This window comes from Dama dama, chromosome 16 (assembly GCF_033118175.1).
Source record: "Dama dama isolate Ldn47 chromosome 16, ASM3311817v1, whole genome shotgun sequence".
In the NCBI taxonomy this organism is placed as follows: domain Eukaryota; kingdom Metazoa; phylum Chordata; class Mammalia; order Artiodactyla; family Cervidae; genus Dama; species Dama dama.
Window position 1 is genome coordinate 21,338,499 of NC_083696.1, and position 13,542 is coordinate 21,352,040.

The following is a 13,542-nucleotide window of genomic DNA, read 5'->3' on the forward strand; positions in this document are numbered from 1 at the left end:
TGGTTCTTGTATGAATTCTAATTAAGAGACATTACATTCAGAATGATAGCACTCAAAGTGATAATTTTCAGAAAACTCTGACAGCTTCTTTACCACTGAAGGGGTACATAGGGCGCAGCTGTTTGCCTGAATGTATTCTTTTTTTTTTCTTAAGTGACTGCTACCACTCTAATTTTCCTAGTTCGTAGCTCTGTTACAGGTGACTGACCGCACGTTCGTGTTCCAGACTTTCTTTGCCAACACAGATTAATTACAAGGGAGCCACCCCCACAGTCTTTTAGGGTGAATTGGGAAAGGGCCGGTTAAATGAGGAAACAGGCCACTCCTTGGTAAAAGTTTGTAGTTTTCTTTCCCAATACATCTTCTTTTTATTGAGAACTTCCATTTTTATCCTGTGTTCCTCCTCTGCCATCTCACACTCTCGCTCTATCTGCTGGATTTTGGCCACATGCACCTCATTCATTTGTATCAGCTGCAGTTGTAAGATGGACATTTGTTGATGGTGTTCTTCCTCATGCATCTTTTTTAAAGCACCTTCCTGAGAGGTTTTGCTCCTGTAGTTTTTATTGGCTGTTATTCTGACAGCTGAACACGAGGGTTCAGGTTGAGAGGTCCCCTCACATACTGGAAAATGTATGAACTCTTTCTCATCATCGCACAGTTCTCTATTTGAAACAGCAAATGATTCTGAAAAACAGTAGCAGAAAACATATGTTCAAAGATCTTACAGGCAGAGAGTAAATCAATCCTATTTCAAATGATAGGGTCCCCCATGGCAGGATGACTTGAGACAGCATCTGCTCTGGTCTGCACGGCCACAGGTAACCCTGCCACTCCTGACTTTTAAAAAAACCCATTTAAAAAAAAAAAAAAACCCATACATCGAAAGCAATTTTCCCTTAAGAAAGTAACAATAATAGGTTTCATCATGTCATTTCTGACACTGCGCACTATGAGAAAAGTGGTCCGAGACTGTGCTTATCAAGGATTGGAGACCTGGGTATGCGGATATAAATTCTAAAATGAAATGTGCACAACCCCCAGTGAGCAGAAGACCACAGTACGAAGCCAGCAGTCGGTCTGCAGATTAAGAAGTTCTCCCTTGGTCTGATCTCCCTCTCTGATTCTCATTTAGCCACGAACACTGAAGTTCAGTCTCCACAAGGGCACCATTGTTGGGGGTCCTGGTCACAGATCTTGACCCTTACCCTGGAGAGGCATCTCACAAAGGTTCTTCCTGGAAAGATGAGCCTACATTCCCTGGCTTAACTTCCTCAGACTTCTCTTCAGTCTCCTACAATTGGCTGTTGCCTCTAGCGCTACCATTTGGGGGTCAATATTCAGATCCTACAGACAATTTCTGATCCCTCTTATGTAACTTCTCCCTAGCACTTGACAACCCTTCTTGACATTTTTTTCCTCTATTAGCTTCTGAACCATTGCTTTCTCCTAAATTTCCTCTCTGACTGCTCTTTCTTCTGTCTCTCTTCTGGACTCACACTTAAATGTTCCCCTGGAGTTCCTATCTCTGGCTCTGTTTTCAATCCACCCTAAGTAACCCTCATAATCTAATTCCAACTTTCCTTTATCTTCCTTGACTTACTCTTCAAAATCCCAGGTATCCTCCAATTCTACCACAACCTTTATTTTCTCCCATAATGCTGTCTCACTGCTCCTTCTGCCTACAGTTGGGCTCACTAACTGTCTCCAGCCCCTCACTCAAACACACATTCTTACTCCAATTTCCCTTCCAGCCTCCTCCCTAACCCCTGTTTCATTCAGGATCAATGCTACTTGCTCTGTGAAACCTCAGCCCTCTCCCTTTCTCTTCTGTTATAGAACTTAACACATCCTAGCATTGTTTGAGGACTGTGACTTATTCATTTCTTTTATCCTTGGGCACCAATTATTTTGCTTGGTACCCAGCAGATGCCTAGTAAATATTTATGCGCTGAAGCTTTGAACAGAAGGGAACAGAGCTTAATGATACAAAAGGTTGCCCGTTTGGTGGTGCCATGTTTGCCCTAGTATTTTTATAGGGCAATGATATGAGTATCGGTTAGGGAGTTTCCATAAGGAAACCACTAACATTGCTAACCCATGATTCCATGTGGTAAGACTGGATTCTAGCTTTGACTCCAATGCTTTCTTGGGACGCTTTATATTTCCAACAATGAGAGTCCTCTCCTTAGAGGAACATAACATCAATTTATTAACAGAGTTGATTACATTAGTACGTCCACTCCATTATTCCAGAAGATGGGATCCCGGGAATGTTAATGGCTACTGGGGGAAACCTAACTCGTAACACTCTGTTAATAAAAGGAAAATGGCTGCTGTTGAGATGATTTCACTCCAAGGGGTTAGGTAACAACCATAACTAGTCCCTAATTAAGCTTAAAGAAAAGGTAAAAAAAAAAATCTTACTTTTGAAAGGAAAGGTTAAAAGGACTCCTGCGTCATCCAGAGATAATGAAAATGTCTCCCTAGGAGTCTTCCCAGCTCCAGCGGCTACAGCCTCAATTAGATGTCCTTCCCTCGCTCCCACTGCCTCCGGAGCCTACCTCTGGCAGAGCACTTGTTAAAACTGGCGGTTTAACTACTTCCCCTTCAGGTCTCTGAGCACTTTGAAGACAAACACTGCCTCTGATTCATCCTCCTGGAGGACCCAGCTCAGGGCCAGATACACTGCTGGGCTTGTGAGAAATGTGTGCGGGATGAATTGGCTGCAGAGGGTCACATCGCTCTCAACACAGCACAACTGTGAAGAAAGAACAGCATTCTGCGTGGAGAACCGAGGCGCGGGACAAGGGAGCGGGGACGGCTGAGCACCGAGAATGGGTTCCCTCAGAAGGGCTCAAATGCAAAGAGGATTACCTCATCCGTTTCCTTTCGAGTCTCAGATCTGAAGCTGTCTTCAAAGAAGACTGGACACATTAGACGTTTTGTGGTACCTTTAGCCTCTTCCCTCTTTGATTTCATTCCAGGGGACAGTTCTGGATACTCCTCCGAGCTTTTAAAAAGCCCATGCCCTGACAATGCTACTCATCTCTCCCAATTTCTAAATGCTTATTTTTATCTCAGTAAGTCTTAGCTTTAGGGGCCTTTTGATGATGACGATGATGACAGCAGCTACCATTTTCTGAGCAGCTAACCAGGCACTCGGCTGGTGCTTGGCTGCATTATCTCATTTAATCCTTACAACAACCCTCTGAGAGAGGTGTTTTTGTTTTGTTTCATTTGGGCACACCCCATAGCATGTGGGGCCATGGATTGAACCTGTGCCGCTACACTGGAAGAGTCTTAACCACTGGACCACAGGGAAGTCCTTGAGGGAGGTATTATCATAGAAAACCAAACACAATAAGCTAAAGTCACTTGGCTAGTTGAAAGAACCAGGACTCCAATCCAGGTCTGCCTGACTCCAAAACCCAAGCTCAACTACTGTAACACCCAGCCTCTCATTATATCACCTGCTCAGCTGATTACTTACATATCTTGAAATGCAGTCTTCAGGTTGTATCCACTAAAAAACCACTGATTATTAATACTATGGGTGTATATTTCAAATTTTGATCTCCAAATTTCTATCTAGACTTATCAACGTGAAGACAGTATGTTTATGTCTGGGAACAGATAAATGAATCTACTTTAAAATTATTTTTTTTAGTTTAAAAGTGTAAACATTTTAAATTTAAAAAGCCAGATCTCTCAAGACTCTGCTAGAAGCTGGAGCTTAAAACTAGAAAAGCCCAATGGAGTAGTTAATTAACTTTCACACAAATATTAGCTCCAATGATTGCAAGCTAGTGTTCAGATGGGGAGAGTCTCCTCTTAATTGGAAAAAAGACTATCCTGGGAATGGCAACCTGCTGCAAACACACACCATGTAATCTCTCTCCCAGGTAAAACAAAGCCAGTAGAAGTAGAAAACAACTCGATCGTGTGCAAAATGGGTAAGAAGGCCTAAAGTGTGTCCTGGGAGCAGAGAACACAGTCAAGGGGTGTTCTTCCACTGGGCAATTTGAGTAAGTTTAATTTCATCAGGAAAACCAATGAAGGCAGTCAAAGGATGGGAAGGAAACTAGGTACAGGCTAAAACTCAGCCCTTCTCAGCAGAAAAAAATGGAAACAGGACTGACAGGGAATATGGATAAATAAGATGCTGGGGATGTACACAACTATTGTACATCAACTAAAAGAAACAAGTTAGACTTACTGACTATGGTGGGGATAGATCTTTAAAACATTCTAAGTGAAAAGAAGTAAGAGAAAAAGGAATGGCATCTAAAGCACGATTTTTAATCTATGTAAATTTTTAATATTTGCAAAAAATAAAATACACACACACAACACCAATGCATGCTTTCAAGAACACGTGAGAGAATATACAACACATTAGAATGATTAGCGTTCAGGAGAAAAGAGTGCAAGTGGTGAATGGGGATTAAAAAAAAGGACAAAAATAATGCTGATTTTTGTGTAAGTAATACATACACAAAAAAGGACTTTTCCAGCCTTTTATATAGCTAGTGTGTCATGACTAGAAATAAAAATCAGTCCCCTGTACTGGAGTTTCCACCCCAAAAGAACAGGATTAAACTAAAAAGACTAATAATGGAATTTATTAAAAATATTTGATAGGTTGGCATGCCTATGTCTGCATTAGTGGAGTATAGCTGTATAGTAGAGAACTAACAGCATGTGAATTAAATGTAAGTTCTCTCAAGATATTTGAGTCCTACCTGAAAGCTTAGTTTTCCTACGTGTATCTGACATTTGGCCATTCTACCTTCCTGATCACCCCCAGCAAGTTTTGTCGACTCCCTTAGTTTGTTCTGCAAACCTGTTCCCCAAAGATTATGGAAGATAAGTATCAAAGCCAAATTATCACATATCAAAAACCTATAAATTTTTTTTATATAAATTCTTTTAATATATTTAAGGGGAAAATATCCGTTTTTTACAAATACGTTCCTAAGTGTTAAGTTTTAAGGCCAGTGCATTCAAATACAGATATACATTTCATGAAAGTTATTGACAAAGCTAAGAACATGCAAGGGACGGTGATCAAGATGACACAGTTGAAGACATCTCACATAAGAAATAGTTGGAGGGAGGCCTCTAGTGGAATGTGTTAGGCTCCTTTGCATAACCTCCAACAAATCTTTGAGCAACTAATTCTGTCACAGGCACTCTGTAAGGTGTCAGGACAGTGTCTGACAGAAATATGTGTTACATATGCCATTAAAATTCCTTCTCATAACCACATTAAAGAAGTAAAAAGAAGTGAAATTAATTTTAGTGACATTTTTAATCCAATAGATCTAAGGTATTATCATTTCAACATCAATCAATATAAATGTTATGAATAAGACTTTACATTCTGTTTTTTGGTACTAAATCTCTGAGATACAGTGCATGCATCCATAGCACCTCTCAATTCAGTCTCCCTGCATTTCAAGTGCTTACCAGCCTCACATGGCTTGTGGCTGCTCTACTGGACAGCACGGTAGAGACAGAGGGACTCTAGAGACAAAGTTAGCAGAGATACTAACTAAACACACACACAGAGATCATGCACCAAAAGATACACGATAGAATGAGAGCCATAACTCTACAGCAGGTTCTCAACCTTTTCCCCAGCAAGACCCGCAAACAATGATTAACAACTCCAGTTTTCTTTTTCTTTCTTAGAAGTAAGTTGAAATGCAAAATGGGTGAGGTAAGCTCAAAGCTGTTTCAATGTATGGAAAGAGTTCCAGTAGCTTAACTACTAGAGAATACAAATTATTTTGGACCCAGTTCCCAACTGACAAAGCAACACACTTCTCCACCACCCTCCAGATCTGACCTGGAAACGGGAACCAGACAGCATATGGCTGTACCTTAAGAACCATCAGCAAAAAGTCTCATGTGCCATATATGTACACACAGCCAATTTAAAGTAAATCTCTTTACAAGTGAGTCTCTAGCAAATGTCACTATAGGAAGGACACTGGGAATCCACATTTATTCCCTTCTTGTTGAAAATTTAGAAATTGTGTTTATGAGTAAATAAGTTATATCCTTTCCTCTAAAAGGCAGGAGGAAAAAAATCTGTAAGAAGAGACTTTCTAGTTCCTACTCAAGAATTTGAAAATGGGGAAATAAGACTGTCGCCTTAGAATAAGCTGATGAAATCAATACACAATCATCCAGAATGCAGATGTGCCAAAGTGAACTGCACGCAGTCCACACCAGCATCTTCCTCAGCATCTCTCAGGGAATAGAAGCAATTTGAAAAGCAGCCCTGCTGATTCACCTCCCCCAGCACCATTCCTTTCACTGCCTCACAGACACAGAATCACTCCAAGGCCAGCATAATGGAGAGGAACTGGCTGAAGTTGTAAACATCTCCAAGGCAAGGACACTGTCAATTAGCAGAGGACCCCACTTTAGCTCAGAAGCAGCAATGAGGATGGAGGAGAGAGAGCTGGCAGTGTCCATATTAACACTGGAAGCTTCCCCGGCTGGGAAACTCAAGAATCAACTTAAACACAGAGATCCTACCCTGAGAAACAACACATGAGTTGCCTGACATTCAACTGGCTTCCTAGATTTAACCTTGGCCAAATGATCAGAAAACAAACATTTGATCATAATTTAGCTTCCCAGGATGATCTGCCCGAAAGGAAAAAAAAAAACAAACGTGCTAATCAGAAACATGTTATTATCTTTTCCACTCTACATGAATAACATTCTTGGTTTTAAACAATTTCTTGTGACTTTTAATTAACCAGTCCCTCAGAGCTTCAGTTTACTCTTGGGACACTAATAAGTGAATTTCTCATCCTGCAAGCCAAGAGTTGGATTTTTCCAGGCAAATCCTTGCTGTCTGGGTCCTTGGAGGGCCTTATGAGCAGCCTTCTGGCCTTCCCAGAAATCCTCCTCTGCATCTAGGTATATTGTCTGCAAACTGCCATGAATCTTTACATAAAATGATCTTTCCTATTTTAAAAGAGGCAGAAATTACTGACACTTTGTCTATATGCATTCTCACCCTCCCCTTGCCTGGAGACATTTCAATAGTCCCTTAATTCCAACTTTTTAAAGCCATGACCCACTACTGTTACAGCCTTGATTATATGACATTCTTTTACTTCCCTAAGAATTATGTATGACATATTTTTCTCTTTTCGAAAAAGTATATTAAAACTAAAATGAATTTTTCCCAGAATTTCTCATGTTTCCTGGAGTACACAAACCAGAACTATAGATCACAATATTATAATGGGTAGAAACGCTAGTTTTTAACTTGGGTGACTGCTAAATGGGTGTTTGGTATATTAGTCTCTGTACTTTTGGTAAGTTTGAAATAGTTCACTTTCTCAATGTGGCCTGTTGAGGAACTTGGTGTGGTGCTTTGCACACAATAGGTCCTCAAAAACTACTTTTTGAAAGATTAAAAATATGATTGACTGAATGAGTATAAATCCTCAAAGTCTCTTTAATATATAAGATAGATTGAGATAAGCAACTAAGATACTTCATTCATAACTATATTGATGCAGCCCCTTATTTTTCCCTCTTAGGTGATAAGAGTGATTATGAGACCTGTCTAAGAGATAGTACAAGGAGAGAAGAGCTTCTGTTTTTATGGACAACATGACTTGAATGTCCTATCTAATCCAGAAATTCTGAATTAAGAAAGTCAAGTGTGATATGAAAGTTATTTTTTTTTCCTAAGCTCCGTGGAAATGAAGGACTTGAACACTGCAATGTCAAACGGGTACCCGAGGGGAAGGTGCAAGAGGGCGGCAGGCACGATACCTTGGGCGGCGGCCTCAGCGTGGTACTCGGGCTCCTCCTCGGGAGGGCTCTGCAGGAAGTAAAGTTGCTCCGGCAGCATGCTGGCAATCTTCTCCTTCCCCAGGACGTGGGTGCTCAGAAGCGGGCTGACGCTGCGCTTCACTTTCTCTCTCCTCTCGTGGGCCATAATCTTTTTGGTCCGAGCCTTGATGTTCTCCCAGCACTTCTTCAGCTGTTTGAAATCCCGCAGCGACACGCTGGGCTGGGAGTTGTACTCGTGGGCAAGTGCCTGCCAGGTTCGCTGCTTGAGGGCAATAGTTCGCGCATCGCTTTTCTTACATTCCAGCACATACTTGTACTTTTCTACTAACGCCAGCAGGATGCTCTTTTCCAATTCTGAGAAGTATTTGGCAGGTTTTATGATTTCGTTGTTTTGCATTTTCCACTGTGTTTCTCCTGGCTGTTTGCTATCCTGAAACAGGAAGTTTGAGACAATCATTATCAACTCCAGCTATAAAGGCATCAGCCAGTCACTCAAGCTCCATCCCTGACTTGATTCCCTTTGCCCCCCTCTTTAATATTAAGTTGTGATATTCTCAAGAAAACATTCAGAAGTTTACCAGGAATGAGGTTTTTACTTAAGAATAGATTTTCAAGTGGGGGTTCCCTGGTGCCTCAGATGGTAAAGAATCTATCTGTCTGCAATGCAGGAGAAGCAGGTTCAATCTCTAGGTCGTGGGGATCCCCTGGAGAAGGGAATGGCTACCCACTCCAGTAGAGCCTTTGCTGCACTTCTTGGCTATTTCGTGATTACCTGGTTATTGTGTTTAGTCGTGTCTGACTCTTTTCTACCCCATGGGCGTTAGCCCACCAGGTTCCTCTGTCCATGGGATTCTCCAGACAAGAATACTGGAGTGGGTTGCCATGCCCTCCTCCAGGGGATCTTCTCAATCCAGGGATCGAACCTGCATCTACTGTGTCTCCTGCATTGCAGGTGGATTTTTTTTTACCATTGAGCCACTGAGGAAGCCCCTATGTGGTACAGAACAGCCAAAGAAAAAGAAAAGAAAAGCTGAACATCTACGTGGAACTCTATTGTGTTAGTTTGTTTCTCCTAAACATTAAGGAACTGCTAATTCCTCAAATTCATGTTAGGCACCTTTTGAACTAAACAGGTCTCTCAAAGTTTTGTTACAGCTGAAGATAAGAGAAGGCAGTGAGTGACCTAATATAACAGATAATATAAATACTACCAAGATTTTAGAATCATCCAGAAATCACCCCAGAAGATCTGACATTTCCATCGCTATGTTTGCGGCTGCAGATAGGTCCATGCTCTTAGAGGAATCTCAATTTCTTTATCTTTAAAATGAGGACTTGGAGTCTGTAATCCTTAAACTCTAAGGGCCACTTTTAAAAGTGTACTGCTGCTGCTGCTGCTAAGTCGCTTCAGTCGTGTCCGACTCTGTGCGACCCCATAGACGGCAGCCCACCAGGCTCCGCCGTCCCTGGGATTCTCCAGGCAAGAACACTGGAGTGGGTTGCCATTTCCTTCTCCAATGCGTGAAAGTGTACAGTTACATGTAAATCATTAATATAATTTTAAAGGTGTAAGGGCCTGAATGCTTTAAAGATTGAGTCCAATGCCCCTCTTTTTTTCCCCTGGACATTTCATACAAATGGAATAATCTGTGACTTGCTTCTTTCACTTTACATAATGTTTTCAAGGTCTGTGTACATTGTGGCACATATCAATACTTCATTCTTTGTTATTGCCAAAGGATAGTCCATCTTATAGCACAGTCTACATCCTTTACCAATTAATGAATTTTTATTTTATTTATTTTTGGCCATGCCGCACGGCATTGGTGCTAGCAGTAAAGAACCCGCCTGCCAATGCAGGAGACATAGAGCTGCAAGTTCAATCCCTCGGTCAGGAAGATCCCCTGGAGGAGGGCATGACAACCCACTCCAATAGTCTTGCCTGGAGAATCCCACGGACTGAAGAGCCTGGCAGGCTACAGTCCATCAGGTCACAAAGAGTTGGATACAACTTAGGACACATGCCCTTATCATTATTAGAATCTATATACCATAGATTAGCATATTAAAAAGCAGAGACATTACTTTGCCAACAAAGGTCTGTCTAGTCAAGGCTATGGTTTCTCCAGTGGTCACGTATGGATGTGAGAGTTGGACTATAAAGAAAGCTGAGTGCAGAAGAATTGATTCTTTTGAACTGTGGTGTTGAAGAAGACTCTTGAGAGTCCCTTGGACTGCAAGGAGATCCAACCAGTCCATTCACTGGAAGGACTGATGCTGAAGCTGAAACTCCAATACTTTGGCCACCTGATGCGAAGAGATGACTCATTGGAAAAGACCCTGATGCTGGGAAAGATTGAGGGCAGGAGGAGAAGGTGACAACAGAGGATGAGATGGTTGAATGGCATCACTGACTCAATGGACATGAGTTTGGGTGGGCTCCGGGAGTTGGTGTTGGACAGGGAGGCCTGGCGTGCTGCAGCTCATGGGGTCACAGAGAGTCCGACACGACTGAGCGACTAAACTGAACTGAACCATAGATTTTTATATTTTTAATAAATGTAAAAATGTTATACCTTTTTATATTTTTAAAAAACTGTATATATGTAACATACATAGTAAAATGATTGCTACAATTAAGCTAAATAACATATCTCCTCACATAGTTACCTTCTATGTGTGTGATGAGAACACCTAAAATCTAGTCTCTCATCATATTTCCAATATTCAATACAGCATTATTATAGTCTCATTCCTGTACCTTAGATCTCTAGAATGATTCATCCCACATAACTGCATCTTGTACCCCCTTAACCAACATCTCCCCGTTTCCCCCACTCCCAACTCCAGTCCCTGGTACGCACTGTTCTACTCTCTGCCTCTGTGAGTTCGAATCACCTGGTATTCTTAGTATCATTTCACAATTATCTCTTACTCAACTATGACTCCCTAGGTCATCTTGCCATCCTCCCCAGTGCCGAGCCAGCATGTTTCACACAATAGATGCTTAATAAATGTCTTATTCCACTGAACCTATGTGTTTTATGACCACATATTCTCCCACATCTTTTATTCAGAGAAAACTTCCTACAAAATTAATCTCTCAGGTTCATCATGGCAAGAATGTCACTAAGCAACAGAGAATGCACCAATAAAACAAGCGGAGCACTGTCCTCTGTGCAAGGTTGATATGCCCCATCCTCTTTATGTTCCTCAAGCCTCTTGAGTTTTCAGAATAACAGACAAGTATCAAGATACTGATGATGCAGTCCATTTAAAACTGACCAACCCGCTATGAACAGAAATAGAAACTAACTTGAAAGGAGCCCCACTGGCCAAAAATAAGACATCTGAATAAGAGTGATGGGTACACTAAGATTCATCAAATTATTCTCTTGATCTCCGTATTTGAAAAGTTCCATAGGCAGGTTGTGGGGGAAAGACTGTGGCTTTTAAGTTCTAAAACACTGACTTAAACTCACACCATTATACAAGTCAGCTCTTCACACACTATGCCTGGGAAGGGGTTGCTGTAATTTTGTTGTTTTTTTTAATATTTACTTGGCTGTGTTGGGTCTTAGCTGTGGTTCAGAGAATCCCCATTCCGTCACGCAGGATCTTTCGTTGCAGACTCTCTAGTTGCGGTATGCGGGCTTAGCTGCTCTGAGGCATGTGGGATCTTAGTTCCCAGACTAGGGATTGAGCCCGCATTCCCTGTACCGCAAGACAGATACCTAACACTGGACCACCAGGGAAGTCCCAACTGCAGTTGTAAATAGCTGAAATCTGTGAGACCTGAGCGTGGAGGGGACCTGGCCAGATCAGAGAACCTTTAAATAGAAGCCAAGGAAATGTGGACTTAACATGAGGGCAGCAGAACCTGCTCAGGGTCTCCCACCATGTACCACTTCCTCCCAAAAGTTAAGGTCAGTGTGATCAGTGTCTCAGATACAAGGTGCGTGCCCTCACATTCGTTATGAACACATCCACATCAAAAATCGCGAGCTTTAGCCAAGCCAGAGGCGGTCTGGCCCTCAGGTCTTGGGTAAAGAGAAATGTTGCTGTTGTTTAATTGCTAAGTCGTGTCCGACTCTCTGCAATCCCATGGACTGTAACTTGCCAGGCTCCTCTGTCCTTGGGAGGACAATTTATCTTTGGAGACAAGTCCTGAACTCCTAAATTACCAGGACTATGCTTCAGCCACATGGCCCTAATATTGCTATGATGATCCAATTCAGACCCCATCTTCCCCAAAGGTCCAAAATTAATATCCCCCTTCATCAGTACTCTTGTTTCCTATAAAGCAGCATTTCCAAACTGAAATTTATTAACACACACTCCTTACAATATATCTCTTCCTATAGTATCTCTATCTACCAAGATGTCTATGTTCAATTTTATGTTCTATGGTTTATGTTTTATGTTCTATGGTTTTTTATTATGAAATCAATAGGTATACCAAATGTTCTTAACCTACACACTACACTATATGAAGCCCACCCCAACTCTTCTGCCCCCAGATGTCTACCTTCCCCCATGCCCCACCGTTTTTAAGAATCACTGCTATGGGGATTGGGAATCTGATTCCCAAATGAAAAAGGGATTGTTTGCTATTTCATTCTATCAAAGGTAATATCTTACATACGATATACATTTTCTTTCTAAATAAACCTCTTTTTCCTATCCTTGATTATTTCTTCAAAATGGTGTACCAACTGATATTCCCACTTCACTGACTTCCGCTGTTAACATTTTTTAAAAATCTGTGCCAATTGTGGAGGTGAAAAATATGTCCCTTCATTGTTTAGTGATATATGAATTGCAGCTCCCAAGCAAATAGGCCACACTGCCTAACAAAGTCCCTGTGATACTTAGTGGAATTGAAACTACAGGGAATTAGTTCCAGGCACTTGAATTCCTCCTCACAATGTGTGCAGTACCACTAACTGCCACCAGGGGGTGGTGGGCTGGTGGGGAGTCTAAATTCATAAAGGATCTTAACCTAGGCCAGTTTGGTCTCTAATAAGAGCAGTAATAACAATAGCAGATAACTGTTATTGAGGCTATACTGTAGGCACGACACTATACTAACTGCTTAATATGCACTATATCACTTAATCCTCCCCAAAATAGCCCCTGAGAGCATCATTTGTTACACTGCTGAAACAAAAAAACTATGAAAGTACCAGAAGAAATTATACAACTCTCTCAAAGAGCAAATATTCAGAATTACCAACACCTGGGGACCATTAATAGCCTATTAACTAAACTGTTATTTAATTACTAGCTAAGTAAATCGAAAGTTACCAATTTACTTTGCCTAATTTTGGAGAACAGCAGGCCTCCCTTGGCTATGTGATTGCATCCTTACGGGCTATAAAAGGATTCTGGTATGAAGACAGTGTACCCCAAAGGTCCCCTACGGATTCCTCAACAGCCTTCTGAAGTGGGCTGTACATCCCCACTAACCAATTATTATTCCTATTTCCCAGATCAGAAAAATGAGGCTCAGTATCTTGCCTGTGGTCACACAAATAGTAAGTAGCAGAACCAGGATTTAAACCCGGGTCTGACTCCATGCCCAGGCTGCTCTGCTCTGCTTAGCCCACTTCTTTCAGACCTAGCGAAGCCTCTAGTGCCCTGCTCAAATTACTTGTCAATCAGCAATCTAATCGTCAACAGGGAAAGGTTCTAGGGTAGAGCAGCCTA

General features: G+C 41.6%; 1 protein-coding gene across 3 annotated transcripts in view; it reads right to left on the reverse strand.

The window, feature by feature from the left end:
• The window catches only part of MSANTD3 (Myb/SANT DNA binding domain containing 3), a 31,244-nt gene continuing 17,702 nt past the window's right edge, over window positions 1-13,542 (reverse strand). For all 3 annotated transcript variants that reach the window (XM_061163537.1, XM_061163536.1, XM_061163535.1), the window contains 2 exons: window positions 7,813-8,263; window positions 1-687 (listed from right to left, as the gene is read on the reverse strand). In XM_061163537.1, the coding sequence (XP_061019520.1) occupies window positions 278-687; window positions 7,813-8,230 (828 nt within the window). In that variant the 5' untranslated portion in view covers window positions 8,231-8,263 and the 3' untranslated portion in view covers window positions 1-277. The remainder of the gene's footprint in view (window positions 688-7,812; window positions 8,264-13,542) is intronic.